Genomic DNA, 18497 nt, shown 5'->3' on the forward strand with positions numbered 1-18497 from the left:
GGCAGCACACACTGGGTTGTGACTCCGCCCCCACAACCTGACAGGATTGGATTAACTATAAATTTGAAGGGGAGACCCCCTGCTGCATTCTCTGTAAATATCATCACAAAAGAAACAGGGAGGGCACTGTGTGCTGCCATGAAGATGCATCAGGAAAAGGAAAATTATGGAAAGGTGAGTATACAATTTTCCATTTTCCTGACGCCTTCATGGCAGCACACACTGGGAAATAACTCACCAGTAAAATAATATTTATTCCTTATAATGCTGAAGAATTGGCTCTAATGATGGATCTGCCGAAGTCTTGCATGGATAAATGAGCGGAATCCAACTTGTAGTGGGAAATAAAGGTATTCCTGGAGGACCATGTTGCTGCCCTGCATATTGTCTCTGGTGAGACCCTACAATACGCTGACAAAGAGGTAGCCACTGCCCTAGTTGAATGAGCCCCGATGTCTTCAGGAATCGCCATATTCTGGGTGGAGTAAGCTTTTTTAATGGTTCTGACTAACCAGGATGCAATAGTGCGTGAGGAGACGGCTTGCCCGCGCCTGGTTCCATGGGGAATGATCAAAAGAGAGTCTGTTTTCCTAAAAGAGGTGGTAGCAGTTAAGTAGTTCATGATGGTTGTTTTGACATCTAGTGGATGAGGATTACCCTGATCGTCCATGAAGGATGGAAGGATGATGTCTTGGTTGTAATGGAAGGAAGTTGCCACTTTGGGTATGAAGTGTTCGGAAGGTCTTAGGACTATGTTGTCGGGAAAGAGAACTAAGTGAGGCTCCGAAGCCATTAATGCTTGAATCTCCGACACTCTTCTAGCTGATGTAATCACAATGAGAAAAGACAGTTTTAAAGCCAAGTCCCATAAAGAGATAGTTTCAAATGGAACAAACGGAGGAGAAGAGAGAGCATGGAGAACTATTGAAAGATCCCATGATGGAAAGACTGGCCTCCTGGAGGGTTTAATCTTTAAAAAAATTAAATTTAAAATTGGATTACCAATGGGTGGAATGCCCACTTAGTATCTGTTTTAGCTGACAGAGCTGATACCTGAACCTTTAGGGTACTTAAGCTTAGACTCTTGTTGACCCCCAACTGGAGGAATTCCAGGACTTGAGAGGGTTCCGGAGAAAGGGAATTCCATCCTTTCCGTTGTGCCATGAAGCAGAATCTTCCCCAAACCTTTGAATAGATGGTATTGGTAGTAGCTTTCTTGGCTTGCATCAGGGTTGATATGACTTCATGAGAACAGCCTTGCGCTCTTAGTCTAGCCCTTTTCAGGCCATCAGGTGCAATTTCTCTGGTGCAGGATGTAAAAATTGACCTTGAGACAGAAGATCCGGAGTTATTGGGAGAGGAACTGGAGGTTGAAGGCTGAGCTGTAAGAGTGTCGTGAACCACGGCCTCCTCGGCCACAGTGGAATAATCGTAATTACCGTCACCGACGATCTCCGAAGCTTGGATAGGAACCTTGCAATTAATGGAGTTGGAGGGAATATATACCCCAACTTGAAGTTCCATGGGTGAACTAGACAGTCCACTCCCTTCTCCGATGGGAATTAACCTCTTGACAGGAATCTGTGGCACTTGGTATTCGTCGGAGTGGCTGCTAAATCTACTTCCGGCGTTCCCCAGATTTCCGTAAGGAGGGAGAAAGTCCGAGGGTTCAACGACCACTCGTTGTTGGATAGCGTTTCTCGACTCAGGCAGTCGGCTAATATGTTCTGTGCCGCTGGGACATACACTGCTTTTAAACTTGTTAGATGTATCTGAGCCCATTCCAAGATGGGCCGAACTTCTTCCATCAAGGTGGCACTCCTGGTACCCCCTTGCTTCCGAACATAAGATACTGCTACTTGGTTGTCCATTCGAATGAGCACATTCTTGTCCGTCAGAAATGGTGCGAATGCCCTTAAGACATAAAAGGCTTCCCTGAGCTCTAAAATGTTCGAGACCAAACCTTGAGCCTGAAAATACCACTGGCCCTGGGTTGCCTGGTCTTGATAGTGGGCCCCCCAACCGCTCTGGTAGGCATCCGAAGGGACTTCTTCCGGGTCTGGAGGGACTATCGGTTTGTATTTCCCGAGATTGCTTGGGCGCGTCCACCACCATATCGATTGCCTCACCGATCTGGAGATGAAGATGGTCTGACGCATTGAGACTCCATCCCACTGCCTGAGGAATGAGTTCTGTAAGGTTTTCATACCATGGGTATGGTTGCGGACATGGACCCTAGTACACTCAGACAGGCTCTGGCTGGTAAGTGATTCGTTGATAGCAGCTTCTGCATTTTCTGTATCAGAGGCCGGATCTTCTCTTGTGGGAGCTGTATCTTGTTTGTTTTGGTGTTCAGATCTGCCCCTAAAAATATCATATTTAGTGTGGGTCGCAGACAGCTCTTTTCCCAATTGATTATCCACCCAAACTTCTGGAGGGTCGTAAGGAGGATCTCCCGGTGATGAATCAACGTCTCTTGAGCCTTTGCTAAAAGTAGGATGTCGTCCAGATAATGGTGGACGCGTGATCCCTTTTCTCTGAGGAAAGCCACCAACGGTAACAATACTATCGTAAACGTCCTGGGTGCCGAAGTGATGCTGAACAGGAGGCACTGGAATTGGAAATGATGTTGGTTTATGGCGAATCGGAGAAACTTTTGAAAGGCCGGATGAATTGTTATATGCAGATAAGCGTCGGATAAATCTATTGAAAGCATCCAATCACCCAGATTTATTGCTAGAAGTATGGATTGAAGGTTTTCCATTTTGAAAGCCTCAACTTTGATATCCTTGTTGAGCATCTTGAGGTCTAATACAGGACACAAATCCCCTGTCTTTTCTACCAGAAACAAGGGAGAGTAGAACCTTCTTCCCTTTTGGCATGATGGGACCTCCAGGATCTCTCCCTTTTGTTTCAATTCTGCTACCTACTTTACTAGCAGAATCCTTTGGGGTACTGAGGATGGTACTCTGGTTGTCTGGAAATGATTTGGTGGGAGTCTGTTTTTGAATTCCCACCTGTGTCCAAATCGGATTGTGTCCATAAATCCTTTATATGGTCTGACCAGATCTTGGTGAAGTTCCTTCTGTTTCCCTGCCGGGGTGGCCTTAGATTTCTGTATCCTTAGAAAATAAGGTTTTGTATTTTTCCAGTCCCTTCTAAATTCCCTACCAGGACAGTAGGACCTGGACTCTCTCTATTTGTCCAGAAGATTAAGTCTGTAAACCGTTCCCTTCTGCGTCTTCGGTCTCCTATCGGAGGGGATCAGGCCTGACTTCCCTCCTGTTACCATGGATATAGCAGAGTCTAACTTGGCACCGAACAGATTTGCGCCATTATATGAAATTCTGCACCAATTTATTTTGGATGCTGTATCGGCCATCCACGGTTTGAGCCATAGCGCTCTTCTCGCTGTTACAGAGGCCAGCATAGCTTGGCTGAAGATCTTATAATCTACTGATGCCTCTGCTACAAAGTCCCCTGTTAGATTGACTTCTTGCAGAGAGGAAATAATCTTTCCCATTTCAATGTCATCCTGTAGGTCTTTTTCTATTTTAGATGCCCATCCTGAGATGGCTCTGGCCACTGCTGCTGTGGTAATTGCTGGTCTACAGGCTCCCCCAGCCATGGAATATGCCTTCTTCAATTCTAGGTCCATCTTTCGGTCAAGTACATCCCGAAAGGAAACTGCATCTTCGATTGGTAGTGTGACGTTGCGGGCGAGATGCATTAATAAGGAATCGACGATGGGAGCATTAATCAAAGGCTTCACTTTTGACTCTTTAAAAGGGTACATCTTGGCTAATCTGTTTGTAAGACTAGATCTTTTGTCAGACCTCTCCCACTCGTCTTTAATGAGATCCTCCAGCTCCTCTATAAATGGGAAGGATACCGGATCTCTTTTTAGGTTTGGAAAATATTTCCGTATTTTCTGAGGTTCCGCCGCATCATCTTGCCAGCCGATTGCTTCTTTAACGGCCTTTTCAAAGGGTTCCACCAGGGAAAAATCAAAGCCCACTGACATCTCCTGACCCTCATCTTCAGAGGAAGATTCTGATGCCTAAGTGAGATGGGGGTCTGCTGAAGACGTACTGGGAGCAGCTCTATCGAATGCTGGTGTTGTTGTTTCCAGTATGGACTCCCGCACTGATTCTCTTATGAGGTCTGTAGCAATTCTTGCATCTGCCTCTTTCTCTTTAGTAGCATCATTGAAGCAAGAGCGACAGGCAAGTTTATCTGGCAGTGCCGGAGCGCGCATACCCAGCAAGCGTTTTGCTGCAGGTCGGTTGTGGCGGCTTTGACAGTTTGAGGAAGGAGATCTCCTGCGACTTGATCGACTGTGGCGTGAGTAGCTATGTCATGAGTGGCTGTGCCTTCGGTGCCGTGAAGGAGATCCTGAGCGGCTCCTGCGGGACCTCCTGCTTGACGTATGGCTAGATCTTCTCCCATGCCTGGAACTTGCGGCTCTTGATCTAGACAGGCTGCCAAGAAAATGCAGCATTTAACGTCTGACACTCTTTTTTTCTCCCCTTCAATACTCACCTTGTCCGGTAAAGCCTCTTACCTAACTTGCTGATGGTGGTCTGCGTGGGCAGTGGACTCCATAGAAAAAAAGGGGGGAAGGACAGTCTGAGAAATAGAGAGAAATAATGTGTACATATATATACATATATATATATATATATTATTTATTTATTTATACATTACTTATTTATTTATTAATTATTAAATTTTTTATTATTCATAACAAAGTTTATCTGCAAGAAACAATATAATAATAATAATATAGGAGTCCCACAGGGACTTACCTTGAGACTGCAGAGTGATCTACATGCAGAGGCAGCAACCTTGCAGAGTGCACAGCAGAATCACAGAGAAATACAGCTCTGTATTTGAAAATAGCGCCATTGCGGCGGCTAATTGATGCTCCGCGCATGCGCAGAAGCGTCCTGAGTGTTCCGGCGCCATTTTGGATAAGGGAACACACATTAAAAAACATAGAGGAAGAAACTGGCACTGCACGTGCTCAGTGCGGCCAAACGGCGCCATCTAGGCTGGAATTACAGCATAGAGAAAACACCACTGAAGGAGCAACAAACGGCAGCCATGACGGGGGACTACAAGAGACAGCAATCCCAAAGGTAGAGAAAAAAAGGGAATATAAACCACCACTTACTATGGACATAAAAGATGGATATTAATATTTAAATAAGAGGAATTAATAGGCAAAAGAAGAAAGGGAGTCCACTGCAAAGGTAAAAAAGCTTCTTTAAAGCTTTGGTAATGCCAGAAATCCAGTAGCCCCCTGAGACCACCAGAATGGGGGTTCCCTCCATAGAAGCTCCTTTAGAGACTGTACGGGAGGGACTTCCAAACAGGAGAGGCTTGAACCTGCTGGGGCGAATGTGGTAGAGGCTTATTCATCTGTAACAGGAAAACTCCATCCGTCCAACCTGTCAGGTGAGGATAAAAAAGAGAATGCAGCAGGGGGTCTACCCTTCAAATTTATAGTTAATCCAATCCTGTCAGGTTGTGGGGCCGGAGTCACAACCCAGTGTGTGTGCTGCCATGAAGGCGTCAGAAAAAAGCATTTTTACTTACCAGATCCTCTGCTTCTCCGGCAGACAAAGCTTCCCTATGTCCCAGCAGTGGACTGTTTCTCAGTGCCCTCACATCCCCTGCATTAGTCTTAACCTCCCTGGCGGTACGATTACTTCAGATTTTAGGTGCTGAAAGCGGTACAATTATTTTGCATGAAAATTTGGTGTTTTATATTGTAGTCCTGTAATTCTTAGGAATAACTCACTTAAATCTGTCACTCAATTCTGCAAGTGATTATAATTTATTATCTCTGTTTTCTAGCTGGTCTAAAACCATTTTTGATGTAAAGGGACAGTTTTGGTTGCTATGGACAATCTCCAGTTTCCAGGCATAAAGAACAGTTTTTATAAGATAAAACTGCATGCAGGACACTGGGCAGAACACTAGGGACAAAGGATATGTGAAATAATTACATACAGCAATGTAATCTATAAGATTACATTATACTGTATGTAATGTGTGCGTTTTACTTTTTGAATTTGGCGCCGTTCTCCGTCCCCGTGCGTCGCAACGCTCGCAGGGAACGGAGATCGGTTCAGTGATAGATCGAGCGGAGCACGGCTCGCTCACACAGCAGGGGGACATCGCTGGATCCAGGGGAGAAGGTAAGTAACATCTCCCTGCATCAGCGATGTGGTCCCGAGTCTGGCTCGGGTTACCGCATTTGGTACAAAATCTCCACCCCGAGCCAGACTCGGGAATACCGCGAGGGGGGTTAATGGTGTCAGGGAACCTTAGACCACCAGAGTCTAGGGGAGAATAGGATGCAGGGACCAGTCTAGCAGTACAAAGATGTACATTTTTTTTTTTCATTCAACCAGCGGGTTGAATGAGAAGGTTAAAAAAAAAGGGCCATTTCTGATGGCGAGGAACACAATGATCAGTGTTGCCAGCTATACTGGGGTACTGATCGTTTGGGACAAAAAAATTGATTGATACATTAACTTCTGTACAACGAGGGTACCCAAACATGGATCGCAAATTTGACAGGTTCCTTCTGAATCTGACAAATTTTGATTCATGTTTGGCCGTCTTAACTGGTTCCCGACCGGCGCACGCCAATGTACTTTGGCAGAATGGCACAGACAGCCAAATGGGCGTACAGGTACTTCCCTTTAAATTTGCCATCGTACCATTGCGTGCGTGCCGGCCGGGATTACCGTGGGTCGGGTCCTGTGGACTCGATCGCCGTGGGGATACCCGCGATCATCTCACAGGGAGGAAGAACGGGAAGATGCTAATGTAAACAAGCATCTCCCCATTCTGCCTAGCAACAGTGTCACTGATCTCTGCTCCCTGTGATTGGGAGCAGAGATCAGTGGCATGTCACATGTAGCCACGCCCCGCCACAGTTAGAAACATGCCCCAGGACACACTTAACCCTTACCCTGCCCCCTAGTGGTTAACCCCTTCACGGCTAGTGTCATTTACACAGGAATCAGTGCATTTGTATAGCACTGATTGCTGTATAAATTATAGTGGTCCCAAAAATGTGTTAAAAATGTCCGATGTGTCCACCATAATGTCGCAGTCATGTTAAAAATCGCAGATCGCTGCCATTACTAGTAAAAAAAAATTATTAATAAAAATGCCATAAAACTATCCCCTATTTTGTTAACGCTATAACTTTTGCACAAACCAATCAATACACGCTTATTGCGATTTTTTTTTTACCAAAAATATGTAGAAGAATACGTATCAGCCTAAACTAAGGAAAGACATTTTTTTATATATATTTGGGGGATATTTATTATAGCAAAATGTAAAAAATAATGTGTTTTTTTCAAAATTTTTTTGTTTATAGCGCAAAAAATAAAAACTGCAGGGGTGATCAAATACCACCAAAAGAAAGCTCTATGTGTGGGAAAAAAGTACGTCAATTTTGTTTGGAAGCCACGTGGCATGACTGCACAATTGTCAGTTATAGCAACGCAGTGACGAATCGCAAAAAGTGCTCTGGACAGGAAGGGGGGAAAATATTCCGGGGCTGAAGTGGTTAACCTTTACTCAACACATAAATGAACAGTTATCCCTTGCAGTGTAGGTGCAGCCCCACTGCAAGAGAGGACTTTTAGGTTTCCTGGAGTTCAAATTTAATATACAGCATTTTGCCAAACCTGTTTGAAAAGTGCAAAAAAAAATGTTGACCAGAAATGTGGAGCTGTCATGTGTCCTCTGCACACTTCTTGTGTTATCCTAAAGATCCCTTCTAGTTATTATCTTGGATTATAGAAGGGCTATTTTTTTATGATATAGAGAAATGAGAGTGGGAATAGTTGAGCAGTTTAGCAACAGACCATGGGCAGGGCTGACACTACTCAATCCACATAAGTGCTGTGGGTTAACAGCTCACAGCAGGGCTTAAAGTGTTACTAAACACACACTCTTTAATTTACATTGCCCCTTCTATTTCTATATATGGACAATGGTACTGTGATTATTTTAGTTAAAAAAAACATCTAAGTACCTTTTTCCTAATCAATAAACAGCTGCCACATGATGACCCACATCTTTCCCAGCCTGTCTGCAGGGAAGCATAAGCAGGAGGAGCTTTTTGGCAATAACATGGTGTGGGTGGATTTCACACCCCTCCAGCCTGTGTCTTAGAATAACAGGGAGGTGAAGCCTCCATCTATCTACATGTGATATCCCACCCTGTTGTCTTTACCTGGTTAGTGGGCATGGAGTAGGAGGGAGGGAGTGGGCTGTGATTTCCACCCTGTATATACCCGCATGTGTGACTCTATAGTCACATGGGCTGCTGAGATGTAATAGGGATGTGAACTGTTCAGCATAGAAACTCACTAAAAGCTGCAAAAGCCCTAGCTGAATTGGGAACATGAATAGAAGGTGGAGATAGGGATCAACCAGGTTTTTTGCAGAAAATGAATCTCATAGTGACTGAGTAGGAAAAGCATGTAATACAGCATTTATTGATAGTCGTTTATGATGTAGGTTTAGTAACACTTTCAGTGCAATATTGGTAGATCAACAGATATTTTTCTATACTTTAAATGGTTGGTTCAACTTTATATCACTTTTAAAACAAAAACAATACCTATGCACTCCAACTGCTCCAGTATGTTAAAAAGCAGTCCAAACGTTATTAAAAAGATCTTCAGTTTCCAAGGTGTAACTGTAGGAATTCATCTGTTGCGTAACACTGAGCTCAGTCACTACTGCAGTAGAAGGGGAGAGAGTGCACTGTGCATGTGCAGATTGTGAATGAGCTAGAGCACCTGTTCCTGCCATTTAGGTATAAAAACATTGGTTTGCTCTGGGACTTTATATGTGGCGCAACACACAGACAGCCACTCAATACACTCATATACATGATTACCAATTTATTAATATATAAGTACAATTCTCATTACATAAAAAACAGACCAGATAATATAAAGCTGATTTATAGTAGTTTCATAACATACAATTTAGTACATTATTAAAATATTCCAAGTATCAATACATAATTAAATTGAAAAATGAATCCTAATGCCTGGCACACACTGGCCAAATGTCAGGAGACATCAGCCGGTTTAAGGTATATCACCATTGTTAAGTAATGGTATTATTAAACCTCAAGGGCCACCTGAAGGTCCCAATACTTACAATTGAGCACATAACATATGTTTATGTAGGGATGAAACACACCACTTGGTGCATCAGATCAGATATTTTAATTATTTTGCCATTTAGGTAGGATACGTAGGGTCGTCCACTCTAGAATCTATGCGGAATAAGCAGGGGAGAGGGTCTACATGGTCTACAGGTATTCCAGCATCTTTTTAAACCCTGAGGACTTTTCCAAAGCTCTGCAAGAATCTTTGCTTGCTTGTGTCAATAAACCATGGGCAGTCAGGCATGTGCTGCCTGGAATATTTGGGCCCCGGGTGACCACACAAACCACCAAAAATATAATCTGCCACAGCTTTCAGTCATCCATTGGGAGGATCCTATCTGTTTATACGATTTGAATAGACATTTGAAATAGACTTGGTTCAACATTAGGTAAACTTTTTTTAAATGGTACAAGGACATTTTAAGAAGCCAACATGGAAGTTCAGTACAAATTTTAGGGTATTCTTAGTAATATTTTTTGATAGAAAAGAAACATTGACAAGCATTTCATTTTCAGAAAACAAACAAACACTTTATCTAATGCAGTTATTAACAACCACTTTAATGTTAATCCTGGGAGACCGCACACAGCTCAGAAAAATATCGTGAGTAATTAATCTTCTGGCAGAAGAAAACTTAGCCTGCTGGCAAAGAGAATTGTTGAGAACGTTTCTGAGTGTGAACTATTCCTCCCCTGTATTGTAAATAACTTCCCCAGAGCTGTATATTAGAAGTGTACAACACGACAATGAAGTGTGTTGGTTTGTCCAATTCTCGCACACCCTGGTTATTTTTCATATCTTTGTTTAATGTTTTCTCTTGATTTGCTCCTGGAGAGTAACATTTGATCTTTTGCTTTGTTTAAGTGACGTGCGCCATGTTGATTGGGTAAAATCTTACCTGAATATTTGGAATCAGCTGCAAGCATACATTAAGGAACATCATACAACAGGGACTTCATGGGGCCATGCAGTAAGTACATACCCAATTTATTTGTAAACTACACAGAATTAACTTTTCTTTTTTTCAATTTTTTAGTTAGTGGTATGTGACATACACAATAAAATGTCAGCTTAACAGAACATATAATTCATATGAAATAGCCTTCACACATTCAAAATACATTCAAAATTTAGAGCAGTTGTTAAAGCTACTTGTTAACAGGTAGCAAGTTCAACTATGCCATCAGTGCACAAAGGTTTAGGGGCCTCCCTGGATGGGTTGTGTGAACGCCAACCTTGCTTTGGGTTGGAGACCCTCAAGCTTCTGGAAGCAGCTATGCCACATACACATAACCGGACTTTTCGACGGACTAGGTCCAACGGTCTTCCCGACGGACTTTCGTCGGAGTTCCGACTGACTTTCTGAACGAATTGACTTGGCCACACACAAGCACACCAAAGTCCGGGGGTTTCGAATGTGATGATGTACGACCGGACTAGAATAAGGAAGTTTATAGCCAGTAGCCAATAGCTGCCCTAGCGCCGGTTTTCATCCGTCGGACTAGCATACACACGAACTGAGTTTTCGACCAGACTTGAGTCCTTCGGAAAGATTTGAAACATGTTTTATTTCTAGGTCCATCGGGCTTTTGGGAAAAAAAATCCGCTGGAGCACATACACATTCGTAATATCTGACAGAATTAATCTGAAACCTAGTCCGTTGAAAAGTCCAGTCGTGTGTATGCGGCATTACCGGTATATGAGGGGAAGTCTGATGCAAGGTGTCCAACTAAGGTCCAAGGCAAGCATACCAATTTTAGAAGGTTAACAGAGAGAAAGGAAAATCAGAATTAAATTTTTGTGTATGCCCTGTTTTTCATTTTAAATGTGATTGTGGCTTCATAATTACACAAAGGAATTGCTTGTTATGTCAAATAACATGCAGAATTGTATTTATTTATTTATTTACTTATTTCATTATGCTGCTCATGCCTGCAGACTCTTTTCCCTTTCCTCTGATGTGTTTTATTGGTTACATATTACTTATGAATATGTAACCAATAAAACACATCAGAGGAAAGGGAAAAGAATGTTGAATTGAACAGAATTCAGCTTTTTAATAAACAATACAAATCAATAAATTGCACTTACAAATGGCAAAATTATAGGTCAGGAACAGTCAGATGTACCACATAATTCCTCCAACCCTTAACGGAAAAGCAACCCTTCACCACTAAGTTATCGACCAAGGGAAGTTGGATAACTCTAAGGGGGATGCACTAACAGTAAGAAAACATCCAGTTGGATTTACCAAAAAAGGTCAACACTGACAGCTTGAAGATGTACAGTAAATGTCTACACCTATTCATTTCAGGGCAACATAGCCCCTTCATTAGAATAAATCACATGCTGCTTCTACCTGTTGATATATCAATGATTACGTTTCCCATTTGTAAACATTTTTATTGCTTTTATCAATTCACTTTTTTTCTGGGCTTTTGAAAGCACAAAAGCCATTGGAACAACATCCAGCATTTTCAAAATGAGAGGACAGCAAAGGCAACCTTAGATTTCTTTCATTACAAGTCTTGATTTTAGGGGATTGTTAAACAGACCATGTTGCCAGGCCATTTCTTTTAGCAAAAAGCTTCCCATAATGTTATATATGTATTTAAAATATTTTTTCGCACTTGTTTGCCCGTAAAAGCCTATTTTGTGTAGATGTTCAAAAGTCCTGAGACTAACGCTGGATGCTAAATTCTTGTTTGGGATGTCTGCAGCCCCAGAATACTAAGACCTACCACTTAGGTGACATCTTTTAGTATTCCTCTTCTCTGCTTCCCTGGCTACTGCATAGGAGGTTACAAGAAAGGTGATAATAGTTGCACTAAAAAATACATTTGATGACTTATTAATGAATATCTAGCTGCATTTATTTGGACTCTGATTTCAATCACTTCACCACCACCATACATTTTAGAATGGAGGAGGGGTGGACATGTATTTCTGATGTTTATAAACAGCACTGCAGAAATGAGACATACGTGGCCAGTGCGCCTGTGAATAACTGTGATCCGAGTCCTTATCAGCCCGCTCAGATCATAGAGTACTGAGCCAATTCAAATGACCCTGTTATCGCTGTGATGACCAATCACATCGATCACAAACGTAAACACTGTACTTTTTACATTTGAGAGCCCGTCCCATTCTATCACAGTGAAGGATGGAGGAAATATTATTTAAATAAATCATTAATTATCAGAAAAAAACAGAGGCAACAGCAGATTAAAGGAGAAGGATTTAACTGATTGTGGGATTGTTTTGTCAACACAACCCCTGCTCCTCTGAGTGTGAGCAGTACATCTCATCTGCATCCTTTCTCTGACATGTATATTAATACCATCACCTCCCTTATCCTGCATATATCTGCACATTAACCTCCCTTCATCTTCACACTGTAGGTGGCCTCTGACCTGCACATTAAAGTGCTTCTAAAGGCAGAAGGTTTTTTACTCATTAAGGTAAAAACCTTCAGCAAGCAGATTCCCCCCAGCCCTCCCTTCCTTATACTTCCCTGAGCCCGATCTCAATCAAGCTAAGTGAATGAGAGCAGAGGCTCTCTCTCTCCTCATTGGCTCAGACACAGCATTGGGAGTCATTGGCTTCTGCTGCTGTCAATCACAGTCAGGGATGAGGGAGGGGGTGGTGGGGCCGAGTCACACTCTGTGTGTCTTATGAACACACAGAGCAGGGCTCGGGAGCAAGCATGCACTATTGTCACCATAGCAAGCGGCCTGCTATAGGGACACTCCCAAAGATCCTCTTTATTGAAACTTCATATGACAGGTGGTTAACAGATGGTGCAGGGGACAAAGAGGTAGATGCGTTTCGTGCAAATGTTAGTGCTTATTCATTACCTATTGAAACTAGTCACCACAATCACCTATATACTGCTCTAAAGTACTCAGCTGGTATCACAGGAAAACCCAGCTGCAGTACACGGTACATACACTCCAACCTTATGTGAAGAGTTTGATCCAGATCCACTGCCAGAAAAAATCTGATTCACCAATTGAACTCGGATCAAACTCCACACAACATGCAAAATCATTTCACAGTAGCAACAACATATTCAAAATAAGAAAAAAAAACATGTTATGGGGCACTTGGTGGGGGGGAAGCAACCAGGAGCGCCGACTATTGCACAGAGCAGGTAAGTATGACATGTTTGTTATTTTTTTATTTTTTTTTAGTTTTACCTATAGAATCACTTTAAACTAGTCTTCACCTCTTTCTTTGTCTGTGTGTTACCTGTTCATTGTAATGATGTACTGTATCTAGTGCAACCAAGCACCATGTTTTAACCACCTCAATACCAATGTTTTTTCATTTCCAAAAAATTGTGGTAACAAGTAAGATCACCTTGGCTGTAGAGTATACTTTCCAAAAAGGAGCTTTTAGGAGTGTTTGTATTCTCCTGGTATGTTCATTTGTAACTTTTACCATAAAGTAAATTAAACTATTTTTTTTCCCTGTTGTTTTATAGTAAAAAAAAACAATGGCTATTAACTACCTCCACAGTTTTATCTGTCCACCCCTTTTGAGTAGTGTTGCATGATTGGAATAACTGTTATACCCCGTACAAACGATCAGACATTGATCGGACAGTCCCACAACAAAATTCATGGATTTTTTCCGACGGATGTTGGCTCAAACTTGTATTGCATACATATGATCACACAAAGTTGGTTGGAAATTGAGAACGTCTTCTGCTTGATGAGTGCGTGGAACTTTGTGCGTCGGAATTGTGTATACACGATCGGAATTTCCGACAACGGATTTTGTTGTCGGAAAATTTGAGATCCAGATCTCAAATTTTGTGTGACGGAAATTCTGATGGAAAATGTGCGATGGAGCCTACACACAAGTTCCCATCTAACATTTTCCATCGGAAAATCCGTGTGTAAGGGGCATAAGCCAAAAATGGTCTGATAATGAAGATGTATGGACTGGTACTAAAGTGTATAAAGAGTCATATAGAGCTGCATAAAACAATCTTAATAAATTGTAATTACACTTATCCATTTAAGAAATGGGCAAACAAAATTTACATGTAAACAGGTAATGTGTGGTGGCATTGAAAACAGTATGGGTCATGTTCTCTTCACTTTGGCTGGGAAAACAGCTCTTGCGCAAGTACGCCTTTGACTATCACATGTGCTAATGCTTAGTAATGGTCCTACGTGTCTACTTTCTTAATACAGCTCTCTGTGTAAGCTTCAGAACATCAGTGTGCTATTTTTATGTCAGCTTTTTAAAAAGCATTGATTCAACAGGGAAAGCCGCCAAGCAGAAATAACTTGTCCTCAGAAACACATTGTGCACAAAGTCCAAAGGATCCACATTAAAATAATAAAACAATACTTTAAAAGTAGTTTAATAGTTCTGGAAATGTGCAAAGACAGCAAAATACACTTCACTAACATACCTAAATTAAAGGAAACTTGTAAGAAATATGAAAATTGCCATTACCAACCTCCTTCTAAAAAATGTTTGTTGACTCTCTCTGGCTTCCATACTGTGCCTCGCAGCCCTGGAACAAGCATGCGGTAAGCTAATTCATTAGAAAGTCAGGACTCCTAATCTGCATACTTATTGCATCCCAGTGATTGATATTAAAACCACTGGATAAGCACGACAACCAGCATTTTGAGAAAGAGGTAAACAAATGGCTGCCTCAACATACTTGTTGTTTTTAGTCTTAGATTGACCCCAAAAAGTGTCCTATGCTTTGGGTGGGAAAATAACACTGTCTGCTCCTCGCTGCTTCCATCTTGTTTCTGGCGGCAGCAGATCTGTAGCGCCCTTGGAGCTGTCAGTCTGCGGTTTAACATTGCATATTACTAGCTGTCAGGAGCCGGCACTCTGTGGTTTCCCATTGTAATGCTGACAAGATGTGATCACTGAAGGTCACAAGACAGGATTTGTTTACAAACTGAAAATAATGGCTCGCTTTTGAAGCCCTACCATGTGAAAGAGCATGTATATAACTTGCACTTGCACTCCTGCTGGCATCTTCATTGAAGGGTTCTTCGCAAGGCTGACGACATATCAGATGAAAGAAGGGAGGGTTTGGGGGGGCAGAAGCAAAGCCTAAAAGATAGAAGTATCCAACATACTCCATGAAAGTGTTAGATTCTAAAAACCCAAATTAACTTTTAATTTAAAGTGGTGTTCTGCCTGGGGAAAAAAAAATTAAAGTCAGCAGCTACAAATACTGTAGCTGCTGACTTTTAATATATGGACACTTACCTGCCCAGGGAGCCCACGATGTCGGCACCCGAAACAGATTTTCAGGATCGGCTGTCGGGTGCTGCCGCAGCCATTCTTTACAAGGGAAACCGGCTGTGAAATTTTCAGCTTTTTGTGCATGCTTTTAAGCACTGTGCTGCATTTTCTAACCAGTACAGCAGCGGAGGAAGAAGGAGGGGGCCAAACTCCCAAGGGTGGGGAAAGGGTACCTGTCAAAAACAGTTACCCATTCCCCCCTCTCCCTAAAAGGTGCCAAATGTGGCACCGGAGTGGGAGAGGAAGCAGTTAAGTGGAGGTTCCACTTTTGGGTGGAACTCCACTTTAAATCGGCTAAATACATTGTAGTTGCATCAAAATGTATGCAAAGCCTTAGGTCCCTTTCACACACCGCCCAGATCTGGTTCTGCTCTGCAGGGGATCTATCTGCTTATCCCCTGCTGAGCTGAAAGGAGCTGTCAGATGACAGGTCCGTGTCCACGATGCTTATGTAGAGCAGACACGGATATAGCCTGCTTTGCTCTATAGGCAGTCGGATTTAAATGGACCGGCTGTCTCTTTACACCCAACTGCCCTCTGATCAAATCCGGCCAGATAGAGGGAAAATAATTCCCCTTTCATTTATTTTTTCCAGTTTGGATCAGAGGTAGCTGGGTGTAAATAGACACAAGTCCATTTATAGCCAAATGTCCATAAAGGAGAATGTAGGGTCCGATGGGGTCCGCCTGAAAAACAGACAGGTGGACACAATCGGGTGGTCCATGTGAAAGGGGCCTTACAGTTTGTATCCTTTAGAAAGCAGCTAAAGCCTGATTAAAAATGCCTGTTCCCTCCCAGCATACTGTAGAAAAAGATTTTGTTTCTTGTGTGGAAGCTGTGATCTTTCAGTAGAGGGCTGGCGCCCCCTGCTGGGTCGTAAATGGAACGCACCGATCAACAAGGTACAGGCTCCCTGTTGTATGGAAAGCTCCAGCTCTGACTCAGCAGAGGATGTGTCAGACCTCAGCAGAGAGACCACTGCTTAGACACAGAGAGCAAGGGTCCTTCTCTACAGCATGCTGGCAGGAGACAGACTTTTCTAAACAGGTTTTGCTGCTTTCTAAAGAAAAAACTGTACCACTTTGCGTACCTTTTGGTTTGATGCACCTGAAATGTATTTAGCTGATGTAGGGCTGGTTCACACCAGGAATCGCAAATGAACACGCTCATGTTCCTGTGTGATTCCTGTGCAAGTTGAGTGCATTGAGTTTTCACCCGATTAATTTGAATTGGCTGAAATCATACTGCAGTGCACTGCACTACAAAATGCTCAACAGTCAGATCAAAAGGTACTTCTGTACCATGCGATCCAGTGTAGCCAAATGCACTGCGTTTGCGATCTGCGTTTGGGGTGTTATTAGCATTGCATGGACACCCGCTGCAGATCACAAGTGCAGTGCATTGTGAACATGGTGCTGGGGATGCACACAGAACTCGGATTTTCCGCACCGCGTTTTGGGGTGGACAGGCCCATAAATCGAAAGTTCCATTTGAGCTTTAAGAAATGTACTTTGCTTGTAAGCAGATTTCGGAGAATGTAGGAACACTATTATGCACTAGTGTTGCTTAATTTACAAAAGGGTTCAAAAGAAGTTTCTCCTGATGACAGAGCCTCTTTAGAACATTCCAATGAGGTCTGTTACTGAGTTATATTTTTAGACAGTTTAGTTATACACTGATTTTTCAAATGCTTCAAGAAAAATATGCTGCATGAGAGTTATTTAAGGTTTCAGTGTGTGCTCATCCCCAACCTGGAAAGATTTACAAAGCAATGATGGAAAATCTACTCTGGATGAACAGTTACAATTTGTTACCATAGCTGACCTTTCTAAGACACCAGCAGCTGTATAAAGCAACTGTTCCTTTCATTGCAGTAGCACCTGTCAAAAGGCAATTGGCAGCGGTGTTTTTGAATTGTGGCTTGTGGCACTAGGGGGGCTGCTGTGTACATAGAGGAAGAGACCCAACAACAGCTGTTTCACAGCCTAACAAGAAGGACTTTTTAATGCTGGATGCATTGCCCATCAAACTAGTAATCTGAAAACACTTACAGTGCCTTCATAATCCACTGAACAACTGCTGCCATTGAATGCCTCTAAGCACGTGCCACATAAAAGGCAAATGTTGAAGACTTATCAAGCGATATAGGGCTTGGTAACAGAATACATAAGTTTTTTGTTTTTTTCTGAACTGTTAAAACCCCTGTAAAAAAAAAAAGAATACACATCATAGGTTCATCTGGGTCAAGGGTGAACCATGGCATCACCACTTCCCTTATTGGTAATTGCACCCAATGTTCATAGGTATTTGGTAAAAAAAAAAAAATCATTATGATGTTCATATTGGTGCAATCAAAAGGGAAGAGAAAACAAATCTTGAAAGTGTAAAAGCCAGACCTGTATGTACCAAGTTAGTAGTAACAACTGCTACCTCTCTTTCCCTTTTCCTATCCAAGCCTTAGGAATCGGAGTAAGGCCTTGTCCACGCAGGTAGCAAAAAGCCGCGGTTTGACCGCATTTTGCCTGCTCCCCAACCCTGCCTATCTGGAAACACTCCTCATATGGGGAGCAGATAGAGCTGTAAACATGCATGCGTTCGAATTGTTTCACGCCACTGTGAGGCAACAATTACATTGCCTGTAGAGTTTGGCAGGCATCGAAGCTTTGCAACCACCTCCACTGGCTTCTATTGTAGTGCAATTTATACACGCTGTAACCGCACCCATCACGTGTTTAGGATACAGTTTCAAAGTTTACAGAATAATTAGGATGAACATGTGTGCAACGTATCTGAAATACGCATTAATACTATTGGTGCATTAAAGGCAAACACCTGTTTGAATTTAGCCTAAGCCCTTGTACACACGGTCGGAGAATCTGTCGGAATGAGTCTTATCGGATCGTGTCGTCAGATAATCCGACTGTGTGTGGTATGCATCGGACTGATTCCGTCCGAATCTCCGTCCGACCCAATTTTCCAACATGTTG

General features: G+C 42.5%; 1 protein-coding gene across 2 annotated transcripts in view; it reads left to right on the forward strand.

The window, feature by feature from the left end:
• CAP2 (cyclase associated actin cytoskeleton regulatory protein 2) overlaps window positions 1-18497 on the forward strand; it is a 225345-nt gene that overhangs the window by 178970 nt on the left and 27878 nt on the right. For both annotated transcript variants that reach the window (XM_077492238.1, XM_077492239.1), the window contains one exon: window positions 10086-10191. In XM_077492238.1, the coding sequence (XP_077348364.1) occupies window positions 10086-10191 (106 nt within the window). The remainder of the gene's footprint in view (window positions 1-10085; window positions 10192-18497) is intronic.

The sequence above is a fragment of the Lithobates pipiens genome, unplaced genomic scaffold (assembly GCF_037356315.1).
Source record: "Lithobates pipiens isolate NorthernLeopardFrog02 unplaced genomic scaffold, aLitPip1_a1.2 Scaffold_19, whole genome shotgun sequence".
Classification (NCBI taxonomy): Eukaryota; Metazoa; Chordata; class Amphibia; order Anura; family Ranidae; genus Lithobates; species Lithobates pipiens.